Source organism: Ixodes scapularis, unplaced genomic scaffold (assembly GCF_016920785.2).
Source record: "Ixodes scapularis isolate PalLabHiFi unplaced genomic scaffold, ASM1692078v2 PGA_scaffold13__105_contigs__length_92229423, whole genome shotgun sequence".
NCBI classification, from domain to species: Eukaryota; Metazoa; Arthropoda; class Arachnida; order Ixodida; family Ixodidae; genus Ixodes; species Ixodes scapularis.
The window spans coordinates 45,603,699-45,618,189 of NW_024609839.1; the positions used below are offsets into that span (position 1 = coordinate 45,603,699).

General features: G+C 47.3%; 1 protein-coding gene across 1 annotated transcript; it reads left to right on the top strand.

Annotated features, from left to right (window-relative positions):
* The first annotated feature begins 4,522 nt into the window (after nucleotides 1-4,522).
* On the top strand, nucleotides 4,523-13,790 carry LOC8052600 (monocarboxylate transporter 12). Its single transcript, XM_029980031.3, has 4 exons — nucleotides 4,523-4,953; nucleotides 5,725-5,868; nucleotides 11,557-12,561; nucleotides 13,541-13,790. The coding sequence occupies exons 1-4, from the start codon at nucleotides 4,659-4,661 to the stop codon at nucleotides 13,690-13,692; spliced, it is 1,596 nt and encodes a 531-aa protein (XP_029835891.2). The 5' UTR covers nucleotides 4,523-4,658; the 3' UTR covers nucleotides 13,693-13,790.
* Nucleotides 13,791-14,491: the final 701 nt, after the last annotated feature.

A 14,491-nucleotide genomic window follows, 5' to 3' on the forward strand; every position in this document is an offset into this window, starting at 1 on the left:
GCGAAAAGGAATTTTAAAACGAATTAAACGATTCGCAGAGAGCAACTGGTGGACGTCGTTAACGCCTCGTTTGTAATGCCCGTCTAGGAACCTTGACAGCTAGTGACGGTGAGTGTCTCGCCTCCGGCCACGACGAGAGGAGAGGGGAAGGAGGAACACCCGTCTTCCTGAGAATCCCTTTTGTGTGTTCCAGAAGTAGCTATTGTCCCCCTACAAGATTATAAATGATTAACCCGTCACTAAAAATCCATACAAAAGCAGCCGCTTCGATTGGTGGAACGACTAGGCCATCCCCTCGACGTCAGCCTCGCCGTAGCTTTGCCCGTCCCGAGACGACCTACGTCACGATTGCGTCGGATGTCGCATGCTCTAAGCTGGGCCTTCTGCGAGCGCTTGCTAGAGTGGGCCGTTTACAACAAAAAATACAGCCACGAGGCTCAAAATACAAACGTGCGATTGCCATTTACCGATATTGTGGATCATATTCAACCTATTTTTGAACACTGCCTTGAGATCGCATTGCATTGTCGCTTGCCTCTTCTAATCCTCTTTTTTTCCGATTCCATTACCTATTTTTATCTATTCCAGTGTATTTTATATTGCTTCTAAGTGTTCCTATTCTCTTCTGCGCGCGATATTTCTTGTATATATATATATATATATATATATATATTGTATTTGTGTTTTTAATTCGCCTTTTTCGACGGAAGTGCCGATGGACAACACGCCGCTTCGCGCGTCGTTCCCCGGGTGAGTACTACTGTTGCTACCGATTCCTATCGCGTGGTTAGCTGTTCATTTTGGTTCATTTGACCAGCGTGCAGTCGAGTTATGAACACCCGCGCACATGTCATAGGGGTAGGCAGACCTCTGAACCAATAATCGCGACGCGAGATCTGAGTGCGCTGGGATTTGGCCGCCCGCGCTCGCTCCGTTGACTCGGACTGTAGCGTGTGCTTTCGAGTGCCGCTTACTTGACCAAGATGCATCACGCTTCTTTGTCACCACGAACCATTCGTCCGAATGTTTACGAAGCTGAAGCATATGCAACGCTGCGGCGTCTGACAACTGCGCGCTGCGGCGCGATCCCTTCGCAAACGCCGACGGCTCAATGTCGCGGCTTGAATGCGCCTATGGCATGCCTTCGTAATCTATCTGCTAAGCGGTTGTCAGTGGCGAACGCCCTTTTTCAAGTGCAGAGATGTCCTGTCATCCAGGCAGTCACCTTGAAACTCGTAGTTCCTTCGATAATTTTATTTCTCGAGTCAAGATGCCAGCAACTGACAATCGCCGAGGAGACGTTGAACCGCCGGCGCTTGCTAAGGCACTTACAAAGGCCTAGCCACTCTGGCTTAGGCTCGCCGGTGGCAAACACACTTTCTACTTGCTTGACAAGGTTGAAAAAATAGAAACGGACTTCTTACGCCTTGGGGTCGGCATGCCGCACTGCCATGCGCGACCGCCATATGCTACAAAGGTCCAGCAAACAAAACATGTCAAAGGGTACGTTACAGTTACATTAGTTACATTAAAAAAAAAAAAAAAAAAAAAAAAAAAAAACGAATGCCCGATGGGGTAATGGGCAGTTCTTTTTTAAGCGTGCGCTGGAGCACATCCCAGAAAAATACGGCATCCCAGCAAAAGACATGTTCAATTGCTTCAGGTGGCTTACATAACAAACAATTCACAGTCCACGGTATATAAATACCCTTTTCCCTTAGCCACACTTTGACCGGCAATGTATTGGTGTGTAACTTAAAAAAAAAGAAGGTCTTCACTGAAGGAAGTACACTTTTCACTCTCTTCAGCACATCGTGGCTGCCGTTACGAAAAGCAGTTCTATATAGTGGCGTCGGAAACAAACTAACTACCAAATCGCGCGTCAGCGTTTTCTTGCTCACAAGAGACAAATATTCGAAAGAAAAACGAGCAGACAAAAACCCCGCTGTGTCGATGATCTCCTTTTGAAACCCCACTACACTCCGTTTCACCTTATGTTGTACCGCAGCGGAGGCTAGAAGCGCGAGTTCATAGCGTTGGCAGCTGCCCTTAATTTTGGTGCACGAGAGTTTGTGCCGCCGAGGTGTGCTATAGAGCAAGGAGCTCGCGCTTGTAGTTTTTCCTGCGGTACAACACAAGGTGAAACAGTATAGCCTAAAGCCCCTCGATATGCTTGCGTTTGTCGTGCAAGTAGCGTAAAATGGTCGAGTGCACGAGACCCGCATCTCGAGCGGCCCTTGGAAGCGAATGGCGGCGCAGCACTGAATTGAGCGGCTTTAGGAAGCGAATGGCGGCGGAGCACCCGCTCGTGGCACGTGTCTCGCGCGGTTCCACAACAATGGTTGGCGGTACTTGTAAAAAACGCCGTTATCAAGGGGCTTTAGTATTGGCGACGTGCGTGATCGAAAGCGTCGCTGTGGTCGGCCTTCCGCGATTGGCCGAATGCTGACTATGACGTCAGCAAAGGATTTCTCATCGACGCAAATAAGAGGAATGGAAGAACTTTAATTTCGAGGGTGTTGGTAGTGTTGCTTTAAGGGCGCAATGATTTCAAGCTTCAACCATGCTCCTTACAAACACCATAGAGCTTGTTGTTCGCAACGTAATGACGTCACGAAAGGTAATCATATGAGGGCGCCACTAAAACATCTCGCCGCTAATAGCTGAGTGGGCTCGCCACCGCACGACGAAACAAGAAATGATGGCAGATGAGCTGACAGTTTCGTCTGGATGAACTCGGGCACGAGCGCGCTACCTGCTTGGTTAGCTGCGCTCGCGGCAGACTCACTGGGGTCCTCTCCCCCTTTTCCTCCTCCTCCTTCTCCTCACCTGTTCCTTTTCCTCTTTTTCACCTCTTCTCCTCCTCCCGTTAACTTTCCCCGCTAATTTTGGCAGAAAAATTTCCCCGCTAAATTCAGCGAAAAAATTCTCCACTAAATTAGCGGAAAAGATTTCCAATAACTTTCGCGGAAAACTTTCCCCACTAAATTAAAAAAAAAATCCTCCGCTAAATTTAGCGGAAAAATTTCCCCGCTAAATTTAGCGGGACAAATTTCTCGCTAAACATTTCGCCGCTATATTGAGCGGGGAAAGTTTTGCTAAATTTCGCGGGATATATATATATTTAGCGAAAATTTCCCGCTAAATGGGAGGGGAGCAGGAAAGGAGGAGGGGGGTGGTGGGGGAGGACAAGCATACCTTCTCTTTCGTACCCTCTCCTGCTCCTCCTGAAGAGCTGCGCTCTAATCCGGCATTGTAGGGAGTTGTAAACGTCTTTAATTTTTTTCTTTGTACCTCAACACACAATATAAGAGCCTGTGCGTAAAAAAACCACCCCTCTTCGATCCAGCAAAACACCCAACTCACGCAATGAACATGCTAATTTTATTTTGTTTCAAGTCAGTCAAATCAAATGAAACACGCTTATTCTTTTAGAGAGCAGCTCTTAGGTGCCCGTTTCTGGCTTGAGCGGCGTCGCCGTCGCTCTCGGCATAACCGCGCGTTGCATTATGGAACGTTTCCCATAATGACGTCACACGTGACGTTACGAGTGACGTCATGAAGGCCACTCGTGAAGGTCATAGCAAACCTTCACGAGGCCTTCATGGATGACGTCACGAGGTTCACGAGGGAGGGGCAGGGGGAGAAGAAGGGGAGGAGAAGGAAGATAGGAGGAGGGGAGGAGAATGAGAGGAGGCGGATGGAGGAGGGCGAGGGGGAGGAGGGGAGGAGTAGAGGATACGAGGGAGGGCAGCGGTCATACCTTCCTCTCCATACCCTCACCTCCTCCTCCTCAAGAGCTGTGCTCTAATTAGGAGTACAGGAAATCGTAGACGTCTTTCATTTTTTTTCGTGTGAGTAATTATCTTTTTAGAGCGCAGCTCTATGGCGTACGTTTCCGGTCTGAGTGGCGTTGTCATCGGCGTAACCGCGCGTTGCATCATGGGATCTTTGCTGTAATAACGTCACGGGTGACGTCACGAAGCTCACGAGGAAGCAAAAGGAAAAAAATGTTCTGCTAAATTTAGTGGAAAATTCTGTTAGATTTAGCAGAACAAATTTCCACTAAATTTAACGGAAACAAATTCTCGCTAAATTTAGCGGAATATTTCCCGCTAAATTTAGCATAAAATGTCCCCGATTAATTTTACGAAAAATCTTTCCTGCTATAAGCTTAGCAGACAAAATTCCCCGCTAAATTGAGCGGAAAGATTTCCTTGCTATATTTACCAAAAAAAATTTCCTGCTGAATTTAGCGGAACAACTTCGCGCCAAACCTAGCGAAAAGAATTCCCGGCTAAATTTAGCGGAAAAATTTTCCCGCTAAATTCAGCTAAAAAGTTCCGCACTAAATTTAGCGGGAATTAAATTCCGCTAAATTTAGTTCCCGCTAAATGTAGCTGAATTTAGTTCCCGCTAAACGTAGGGGAATTTAGCGGGAACTCCATAAACCCCCCCCCCCCCCTCCCCTCCTTTCCTTCTCCTCAAGAGCTGCGCTCAATTCGTCGTTGCAGGGAGTTGTAAACGTCTTTCATTTTTTTCTGTTTTGGCTCTACTGGATTGACACTGATGTCGCGGGAAAATCTTGTCAGTTGCGAAACTTTTCCGACCGATAAAAACGTTTGTAGAATGGGGCATCTATAGCAAAGGGGGAGATAATGGGGCTGTTACATGATTCCAGACATTTTTACCTTGCAATCTGTCTCCCTGTAAAACGTATTGCCATGGGAACCCTATCACCAGGATTGCTATGTGCGAGAGCTGAAGTCAATGTGATGGACTCGGCAAAGAGTTGGGTTGTTGCCGCTGCCTGCTGCTGGGTCAATGCATTTTCCTACGCCGTATTTCGGTCGACAGCGGTGCTGTTTGTGAACATCGTCCAATCACTCGGCACGACGAGAGAAGAGGCTTCTTGGCCAATCTCACTGATGGGAATATTCTACTGCCTTTCAGGTTTGTGGTGCCCTTCCCCTTGATACTATTAATCACAATTTAGTTTTGTGTATGCTTAGCCCGCGGGTCGCTATGTCTGCTCCAATGGGTCTCCGTTGTATACGAGATATTTAGCAAGTGCAATATCACCTCTAGTCTGGGGTTTTTAACGTGCTCCATGCAGTAGCGATTACACGACAGTACGACGCTCGTTCAGATTTAAGCAGGTAGGGGTTGCGATCGAACCTCTGCAGTGCAAGCTTTCGCTCCACGTGTTCCGAGCCGCAGTGAGGTAACACGTTCACTCCACAACTACCCCATTCTTTTTTTCTTTTTTGTTCGTGCGAAAACGCAATCTTAAAGAAAATACTCTTCGACTATAAGATAGAGAAATTCCAGAGTGACGATTCTGAGTCCAGGTCACAATAGGTGTCAAGTCACATCGAAGAATAGGCTGCGGGTGCTTGAATTATAATCATGCTTAAATCCTCTGCTGCTCCGACAGCAGTTGCACTATTAATCAACACGCAAAAAAAAAAAAAAGGGGGGGGGGGGAGGGGGCAGTCGTTTAGTTTGAGGTAGTGGTACCAAACACTTCTTAAAGGAGTTAGACATTCATTTCAAAACTGCGCATGTAGCATAGGGCACTTGCACCAAGATTAATACCAGTAAATCACGTTATAAGAGGAGGAAGTAAACAAGCAATGCAAAAGGGCTTTGTAGCCGGTATAGCGTGGCAGTCGTAATGCATGGGCAAGGTACTGACTCTGAAGCCGTGCCGCACATTTTCAGCGCCTGTGGCGGGAAATTTGGCCAAGCACGTGGCTATTTGGAAGCTAACAGTGTGCGCAAGTCTGGTGGCACCCCTCTCTCTGGCTGTCTGCTTCTTCGGAAACAGCATGCCTTTTCTCGTTGTATTTTTGGGAATCTTACATGGTACGTACTGCGCGACAAAACAGTTCTTGCTATTCTTTAAAACGAGATGACGTGCCGGGTGCATTTGTTGCCCGGCGGTGTTATTGCTAAGAATGCGCGCTGCATGATTTGGTTTCAGTCCAGAGTCTAAGAAATCTGGAGAGTGTACTTTCCCACAAGGCGTATGAGAGAGAAAATCGCTACGGTCAACATGGAGAGCTCGGCGAATCACAAGACCCAGAATATGTTTAGACCTAGGAGGAGAGTCTGCGCTGTGACACCGAGACAAAATACGCTTAAACATATAAAGACAAAGGTGAACGTAGGCGCGTTGGTTTTCAATAACTTGTCACACAAAGAGGCCTTGTCCGTCCTTTTTGTTTAGTCGGTAACAAGTTAAAAAAGACATTGAGTTAAAACGAAAGAAACACACAAGAGGACGAAACAGACGACACAGCTTTCGTCCTCTTGTGTGTTTCTTTCGTTTTAACTCAATGTAGATCACCAACACGCTCAAGTCTTTAATTAAAAAAGACAGTCTGCGCTCAACCGTGCTTAGCGTCACAAGGCAGACCTTTAATGCGTTAGCATTAGTATACCCACAAGACAGGGGAGATCTGACGGTGTTTGCCTCTGCGGAGAGAACAGTGAAAAGGGTAGCGTGCCGCGTAGAGAGGAGGAGAGTGGTGAAGGTCAAAGGCTAGAGGGGAGGCGACGTCACGGGGTGGAAGCCAATGAGCGCGCGGATGCTGGGGCGAGTCTGAACTTGCAGCAGCGTCAGGCAGCGGATGCCACTGCTGAGCGTGCAAGGCGGGCGAGCGAGAAAGAGGAGCGTAGGCAGCACCTAGCTCGGCTGGCCGAAATGCGGCACAGGAAGCGGCAAGCTGACGCGGGTTTGAGTGCGACATGTAGAAGCCGGAAAAAAATTAAAGAAAGATCCCTTTGTGGATCTTTAGGGAATGCGTTAACATGACCCTTGGGAAACGCCAGACACGTCCCCCTTTGGGAAACGCCAACGCTGACCTCGTAACGAAGCCAAAAAGAAGCAGCGTAAAGTAGAGAACACAGAAGAGAAAACCAAAATAGAGAAGGTGAAGGAGTCAGCGTTAGCGTTTCCCAAAGGGAGGCGTGAGTGCCGTTTCCAAAAGGTCATACTAACGCATTTCCTGCGGATCCACCAATAAATCTTCCTTTAATTTCTAGCTCGAAACAGTTTTTCAACCTTGGCATTCGCCAAGCCTCCTCTGCGGATTGCAGCGATTTGCTTGGGAAAAGAAACACTCCCGACTTATAAGAGTGTAGCAAATGACAGTTTAAGAAATGCAGGGCATATCGAGTCCGAAGCATCTTATTATCGCTCCACATGTAATGAAATTTATACTTTAGACTAAACTAGGGGTCTCAAAACATTTTGGCTAAGGGCCGGGGATTAGCAATCGAGTCTCGAGGGCCGAAAAAAAAGAAGTACTAACAATCGAAAAAGAACTTAGTAAATAAACCTAGATAAACATTTAAGCAAATGAGAATGTTAAAGTATTAAAAAAAAAACACCTAAGGTGGACGAATACGTAAACGTCAAGTTACAATTTAATATTTAGATAAGTATGACATTACACAACACTTGCGACCAAGAAAACTGACCAGGCATAAATCAAAGAATGCATCTGGACTTCGGCACACTCGCGCTGTGCAAGGAACAAATGAGAATGAAAAAGCAATGTTCGCAATATGCAATAGTTGTGACAGAGGACACTAAGCGCAATGTACACAAGAACGCACCGGAATTTTAACACAGCTACACAGACATGAAGCAAGGGGTCTAGAAGTGGTAATGCTAGGGATGACAATGTTCAGTTAATATAATGGCGAGAGGACCTGTGTTATCCGATGCACTTTCTCTCGTTCTTTCCGGTATCTCAGTTTGAGAATTTAGAGCGCGCTGCACCGCCGTTTCTTGGCGCACACTTTCATTTGCTCTGCTCGCAGCGGGTGTGCTTGAGGCGGGCCGCAGGCCGGGCTTCAGTGGGAAGGCGGCGGCCGGATCTTGCCCGCGGGCCGGGGTTCGGAGACCCCTAGCAATAATTTACAAATAACGTAGCGCGAAGCGTGAACATATAAGACCCCGCCCTGCGTTCCTTGTTATACTCGCGGTTGATTTGTCAATGCGCGAAACGTAAGAGTAAATAATTCCAATGTCCTGACAGGCTTCTATTAAATTATTTTCGCGACTAATAATTTCTGTTTGTTCCCACGTGCCGCGAAGAAATAACGCGATACCTCCCTTTAAGACCCTCCCCAACCTTCCCGTGATGTCATCACTTTCAAGCTGCGGCTTGATACACAGATTGGACAAAAGTGACCGTGCACTGGGACCAAAGCCCGCTCTACAACAACAAGCGCCCTTGGCAAACTTCGGCCGCGGCTCCCCCCCCCCCCCCCCCCCCCCTTCCCCGCCTTTTTGGGCGGTCACCTGACAGGAACGCAAGGCCCATCTAGTTGCCGCTTTCGGTGTTCGCGTCGTCGGTCTCTTATGCGATGGTGACTCTCATGGCGCGAATATGCTGCGAAAACCTGACGAACTTAGCACGGTGGTACGTTGCGCACGGGGAGCCAGCAAACGCCGTCGTTCTGTCGCCGCGCGACGAATGAACGGTGTCGGATGACACCCGACGCCTGTTCGCAGCGCATGTTCCCTTTATGCGGTCCAGTCGCCCACAAAAATAAGCATGTTAATATGCCGGATCCTGGGGCTCCCAGTTTTCTGGGGTTTATTTCTTTTCGAATTCAGGGGCAGTTGTTTCGGGGTTTATAGTTTCTACAGATTCCGTGTTTTTCGGCGTCTATTTTCGGCATCCGATAAAAATCCGCGTTTTTCGAGGCTTATTTTTGAAGCAAGCAGGACAGGGCCGTGTGATTCCTGAACTTCCAGATAACGTGTGCCTGACCCGAATACCATCAGAACGTCCCGGTACCGATAAGAGAACAAAACAAGATAAGCGCCGTGGTTTTCTTGTCAAGAGCAGCAGTCTCGCGCGGACATTAGAGCGCTGGCTGTTTGCCAGTCAACGCAAACTAAAGCTGCAAATAAAAAATATAAAAATATTCTTGCCGTATTCGCGACTCCAGCGAAACGGACGCCACCAAGCGGGAAAACCGGGAACCAGCCGGTCCAGGTTGCTCCGCGCCCCTCCGCATCTCTGGTGGCTTTCGCTGACACGTGTTGTCGGCGCGATGCCGAACAGTGTAATTTCACGAAGGTCCGAAAATTTCTTAAGTTTGCCTGAGTGTTCATTAGTGTGGCGAAACCTCAGTAGATTGTTTCCTCCCATCACGTGTTTCCTTCCATCACGTGATTTCTTGGATGGGGAGGAATCGCGGAAAAACGTTTTGATTTCTTGTCTGTCTCGAATAACATACAAAATGACGACTACTTGGTAACTGATAAGGGGTTTCTTTATGAGGATGTAGAACAGTGGGAGGACGACCGACGAGGCATTTCACTGGAGGGAACACCAATGCTGCAGTCAAGTGAATGGGAAGGTTCGATAGCTGCTTTTCTTGAGTTTGGTTGTGTTCGATCAGCCTCAAGTTTGAGCCACCCACGCCGGTCGGTGCGTTGGCTATTCATCTTGGCTGCTTTTCGCCGAAAAATCCTCTGGACCACTCTGAAGGAGTTGGGCTGATTTCGCAATTACTTGATTCAGGAAAACCTGCTCGCTGCAAATGATGAATGGGGGAAATTATATGTTTTCAAAAGGTGGGGGACGCGTCTCGCAACGTTAGAAGCTGTCATGGCATTATGATCTATCGCGCCTCCAATATTTATATTATACCTCCGTCGAATTAAGCGAGCATCAATATACGTCTACATTGCTCAGGTTGACCGATTATAAAAATACTCATTTTTTCTGTTCAGGATTCGAAGTCAAGTTCAATGCCCAGAGAGGTTCTGCGTGAATCTCCAATGAAGACTCTCTTCAGTTTGTCCGCATTCGTCTCCGTGCTACTGGCTAGAACCATTTGGTTAAGTTTAACTTAGTATCTCTCTGTCTGTCAAATATATTTTTATTCAGCAGTTCACATAATAGCTAGTTAACTAAGCTCATATTTCAAACCGAAAAATATACTAATATCGCTTTAGTGGGACCCCCATAGTACGTAATATAATACATAACCCGCTCGTCAAAATGACTTCTCGATTGCTACTCAAACCTGAATTGAAATACGAGTATCAGCTGCTTAGTGGGGTGCCGGTGGGTTAACATGCTCCTTGGCCCAAGAAGCGCTTGCTTAATTTTCGTAATCTTCCTGCAGCCTGTGTTGTTGACCGAGCATACGACTGAAGCTGTTTCTTAAACGCGGATACGCACAAAAGCTCGATTTCGCGGACAGATAAGTCGCATGGTCGAGGCATGCGAGTTGGCTGAAAATTACTGTCGGTGGGAGAATTCTGTATTCATTGCCGCTTTCCTTAGATGATCAAAACTTATTAGTATATTACCGTCTCTTCAGAGCCCATAGTTTCGGTTTCGAACGAAATCTCCGAAACGAAAGTTTGACATGAAAAGAACAGAAAACACAATTGGAAAACAAAACTATGCTCTGCAAGTTCATGTGCACCGGCTACACTTAACCGTCTCAGTTCAAATACCTATAAAATTGGGCATTAAACAGAAGAAAATCTGTTAAATTGAACGCGCCACCTATTCAGGCGGCCCGGCCGAGCCGACGCGACCTGGACTCAGCCGCCATGTTTGTTTGGTGGTGGCGCCCCCTATAGGTCGCTGGAGTCACGAATAGTTTGGGTTGGATCACTCAGCGACAGCTTTCACCGATTTTCATAAAGAACGAAAACACAGAATCCTACGTATCACTTGCTCGCAGTCCCTGTGCAGAGTGTATATTTTCGAGTCAAACTCGTTCTTGTGGAATCCTCATTCGCTGGAGGGTTTCTGCAGAACGCGGTTAGTGGCGTACCACGCGCCCTGTGGGGGAGTGTCGTCACACACGCACCTCTGGAGTGTAGGGTCAACCTTTTCTTGCACTATCGACCTTTACAGCGCTTATCAGCTGGGCGAAAAATGCCGAGTCACTGAGCTGTCTGCGCAGGCGCAGCGGCTGATATACTGCACAACAGAGCAACAGCGCGTACTCAGAAGCCGTTCCACAGCCGAGCGGACAAAGATGGCAGCGCACAGAGGGCGATTTCTGGAAATGGAAATGTGTACAATCGACGACCAGCTTAAGAAATACGAGGCATGGCTTCTTATCTGCACGCTTACTTCACTACATATCTAATATGCCACAATCATATAGAGGTTTGCGAGTACGGCCTCTGGGCGACGCCCTCTTACTTCTGGTGGGCACGGGTAGATCGTCTGATAGTTAAGCATTGCTGAGGCCGTGGGTACGCCTCATTAATGCTTGACTATCCGACGATCTACCCACAGCAGCAGTAAGATGCCCCTCCCCCCCCCCCCCCCCCCCCCCCCCCCGCCCCTTTTCACCTCCGCCGCCCGGAGGCCGTACTCGCAAACGTCTGAGCGATAATAAGATGACCGTAGAACCCTAGTCGGGACTTGCCACGGCCTGCATTTCTTAAACGGTCATTGACCCTAGGGTTGTTTCTATTGCTCTGCGTTCGTCACTTGTTGACCGTTTATCTAATGTGCCTTGTTAACCGCACTGATTTTGTCACTTTCTACGCAGGCACAAGCCTGGGCTTCTTTTCGCTCTTCAACACGGTCATTGGAGAGCATTTTTCGCGCTATCGGGCCATCGCTTCGGGGATAGCCAGTTCAGGATATACCATCGGAGGCCTCGTCTTTCCACCATTGTTTCAAGTTTTGTTTGACGAGTATGGACTGAGAGGAGGGCTCTTACTATGTGGCGCCATCGCATCCCACGCCCTGGGTGGCGCCCTTTTTTATAGGCTTCCGCCAGGAGCAAATGAGTATTTTCCGAGTACAATGAATGGAACTTCTACTAAAAATGGTGGTACGCGCGAAACAAAGGCAGAGAACCTCAGAAGAGTTATATCATACGCCGAAGAAATGAATCATTCGACACTTGACGTCAATTCAGGGAGAAAAAAATTGGGTGACCAGGATATTCAGCAGAATTTACGAGGAAGCCGTTGTTTCCTCAACCGTACAATACAATCACTTTCTGACAATAATATGCCATCAGAGAAGACAAACATGCTAGACTCAAAGTTCAAAAGTAACGAAAGACAAAGTTTTAAGATCACCCTGCCCTCGTTTTTTAGACTTCCGATGTTCTACATGATTGCTCTCTCCTACGCGCAAATCCTCTTCAATATGTCAACTTACCTGACGGTCATCGTGGACTTTGCAACGGACAGGGGTGTTTCCAAGTGGAATGCAGTTCTTCTTATCGCGATTTACGGAGTGGCAGATGTGGCATCCAGGTTCGGGTCTGGTTGGATCTCGGACAAGAAATGTATAAAGAGGAGCGCCATGATGAGTCTGCACTTTTTACTCTGGGCGGTGTCCTATTTTATGCTGGCTTCCACCACCCACTACACTTTTCAGGTTGTGTCGGCCATCACCGCTGGCTGGAGCAACGGTGCCACTTCGATGCTAGTCCCCATCCTTGTGATGGAACTCGTTGACGCTCAGCAATTCAGTTTGTGCTTCGGGTTTGTAACGCTCATCATCGTACTACCTTTCTCCGTTAGACCCGTCATGATCGGTGAGTAAGTGTCCTTTGTCTGAAATTTAATCTGAGAAATAAGAAAATTGATTTAAGAGAGCTGCACACTAACGTCTATAGACATCAACAATTTTAAACCTTGAGCTTAGGACATATGATATGTCTGCGGTACTGACCGCTACGTCAAAGTCCAATTAATCGTTTAGCCGCCGATAGAACGTTTGGTAGAAACGTTGCAAAACTGATTGGACAAACAAGCACATCGGTGCGGTGCGGTATTACTCTATATTCACTGTAAACTCAAGACTGATGGCGGGTACAGTCACCTAATTTTTGAGAAACGTGGGGCTCGACTTATCACGTTCACGCTTCTTGCTTCGTGACTGGTTCTTCGGCCTTCGTGTATCGGCTAGTGCCGCAACCCCATTGGCTAAGGAGCGTTAATGACATAGTCAGGATTTGCCACACCCTGCGTCTGTTAAGCAGTCAGTGATTACAACGAGCGCAAGTTCGTCTGCTCCTTGCGCAGGGGGTTGCGGTAACGCCAGAACGCTGAGCTCTGATTGGCTCGATTGTAAGGGTAGTGGGTAGACCTCAGGGCAGCTGGCATTGACGTCTAGCGACTATTCTTCAAATCAGAGCCAATCGGATCATGGCACTCTGACGTCCCCGCAACCCCTGCTCAAGAAGCAAACGAACTTGCGCTCCGTATATATCTTTGATTCTATCCTGGTTGCGGGTAAGGGGCCTAGAAACCAGCGAATTAATCTAAAAAAATGAAAAACATGTTTACAGAGAGCTGCACAACCACAAGTTACGTGTGATTACATTACAATTTGCGTTTTGGGGGAACAACATGTTAATAACCTGAGGATCACGTTTCCTGTAAACTGATAAATAAACCTGATTACAAAGCCTTTCTTAATACGGATCTAAGGAAATATTAAACCTCATCATAGCTTTTCTACTGTGTGACATGATGGCTCGTAACGGCACTAATTGCTACTATGCCTTCCAGGTTTTTTTAGAGACACACTGGGAGACTACCAAGGCATGTTCACGGTACTGGGGGTTTGCTTAAGTATAAGCGCACTCCTCTGGATGTGGGTTCTCGTGCGAGAACGGCGGCAAGAACAGGATTTGCAGAAAAGCAATAAAGTGATCGCATAAAAAGATGTGATCAAAAATCATCTTCAGCCGTTCGTTTAATTTGTGGCGTCACTTTTTGTGGAAGATCTTCAATAAAGTCATATATGAAGTTTTTGTAACGTTATTGTCATCTCAGTTTGAAAACGAAACCATAGTACGCAGTGACAAGAACTTTGCAACTCAGTTGGTTTAGGGAAACAATCATCATAACCTCGCGTACGTACATTAAACCTGTCAATGCCCTGATCGATACTTTTAGGTTTTGGGGACAATACACGAGTATTAGGATTGAGATAAGTGAATGATGATTCGGGTGGTCGTTGTTTTGAGACTAAAACAGAAGGGCCGAAGCCGTAAATTATATATTTTATGAGATGTTAATGCGTTAGTGAATTGCTGTAGTGCAGTGGTTCTCAACTGGGGGTCCGCGGACCCATTGGGGTCCGCGAAGGCATTCTAGGCGTCTGCGAAGCCCTGCCACATTAGTCAAGCACGGCGATACAATTTGTCTTTTTTTCAGACCGAGAAGAAATTTTTCCATTTCCGGGCGAGTTTTCTCGTGTGTATGTCAATAAGGGAAGTCTACTTCACATTAGTCCTTAGTTAAATTCATCTATCAAATCCTTATTATATTTAACCTATATCTTCCCCCTCCCTTCACTACCAACGGGGTCCTCTATCACCTCCGCCAATCCACAAGGGGTCCTCGAAATATCGATGGTTGAGAACCACTGCAGTAGTGCATCGCGCAACAGCTCAGCTCGTGCTTGCACTTTCTGGCGCTCGTCATCGCAGTACCTTTCTGTATTAGACCTGCGAT

Bases quoted from the DNA above. Each gene is read 5' to 3' on its own strand.
- LOC8052600 (XM_029980031.3), top strand. From the start codon at position 4,659: ATGGGGCTGTTACATGATTCCAGACATTTTTACCTTGCAATCTGTCTC. The intron at 4,954-5,724 runs GTTTGTGGTGCC...GCACATTTTCAG, and splicing joins AATATTCTACTGCCTTTCAG to CGCCTGTGGCGGGAAATTTG. The intron at 12,562-13,540 runs GTGAGTAAGTGT...TATGCCTTCCAG, and splicing joins CGTTAGACCCGTCATGATCG to GTTTTTTTAGAGACACACTG.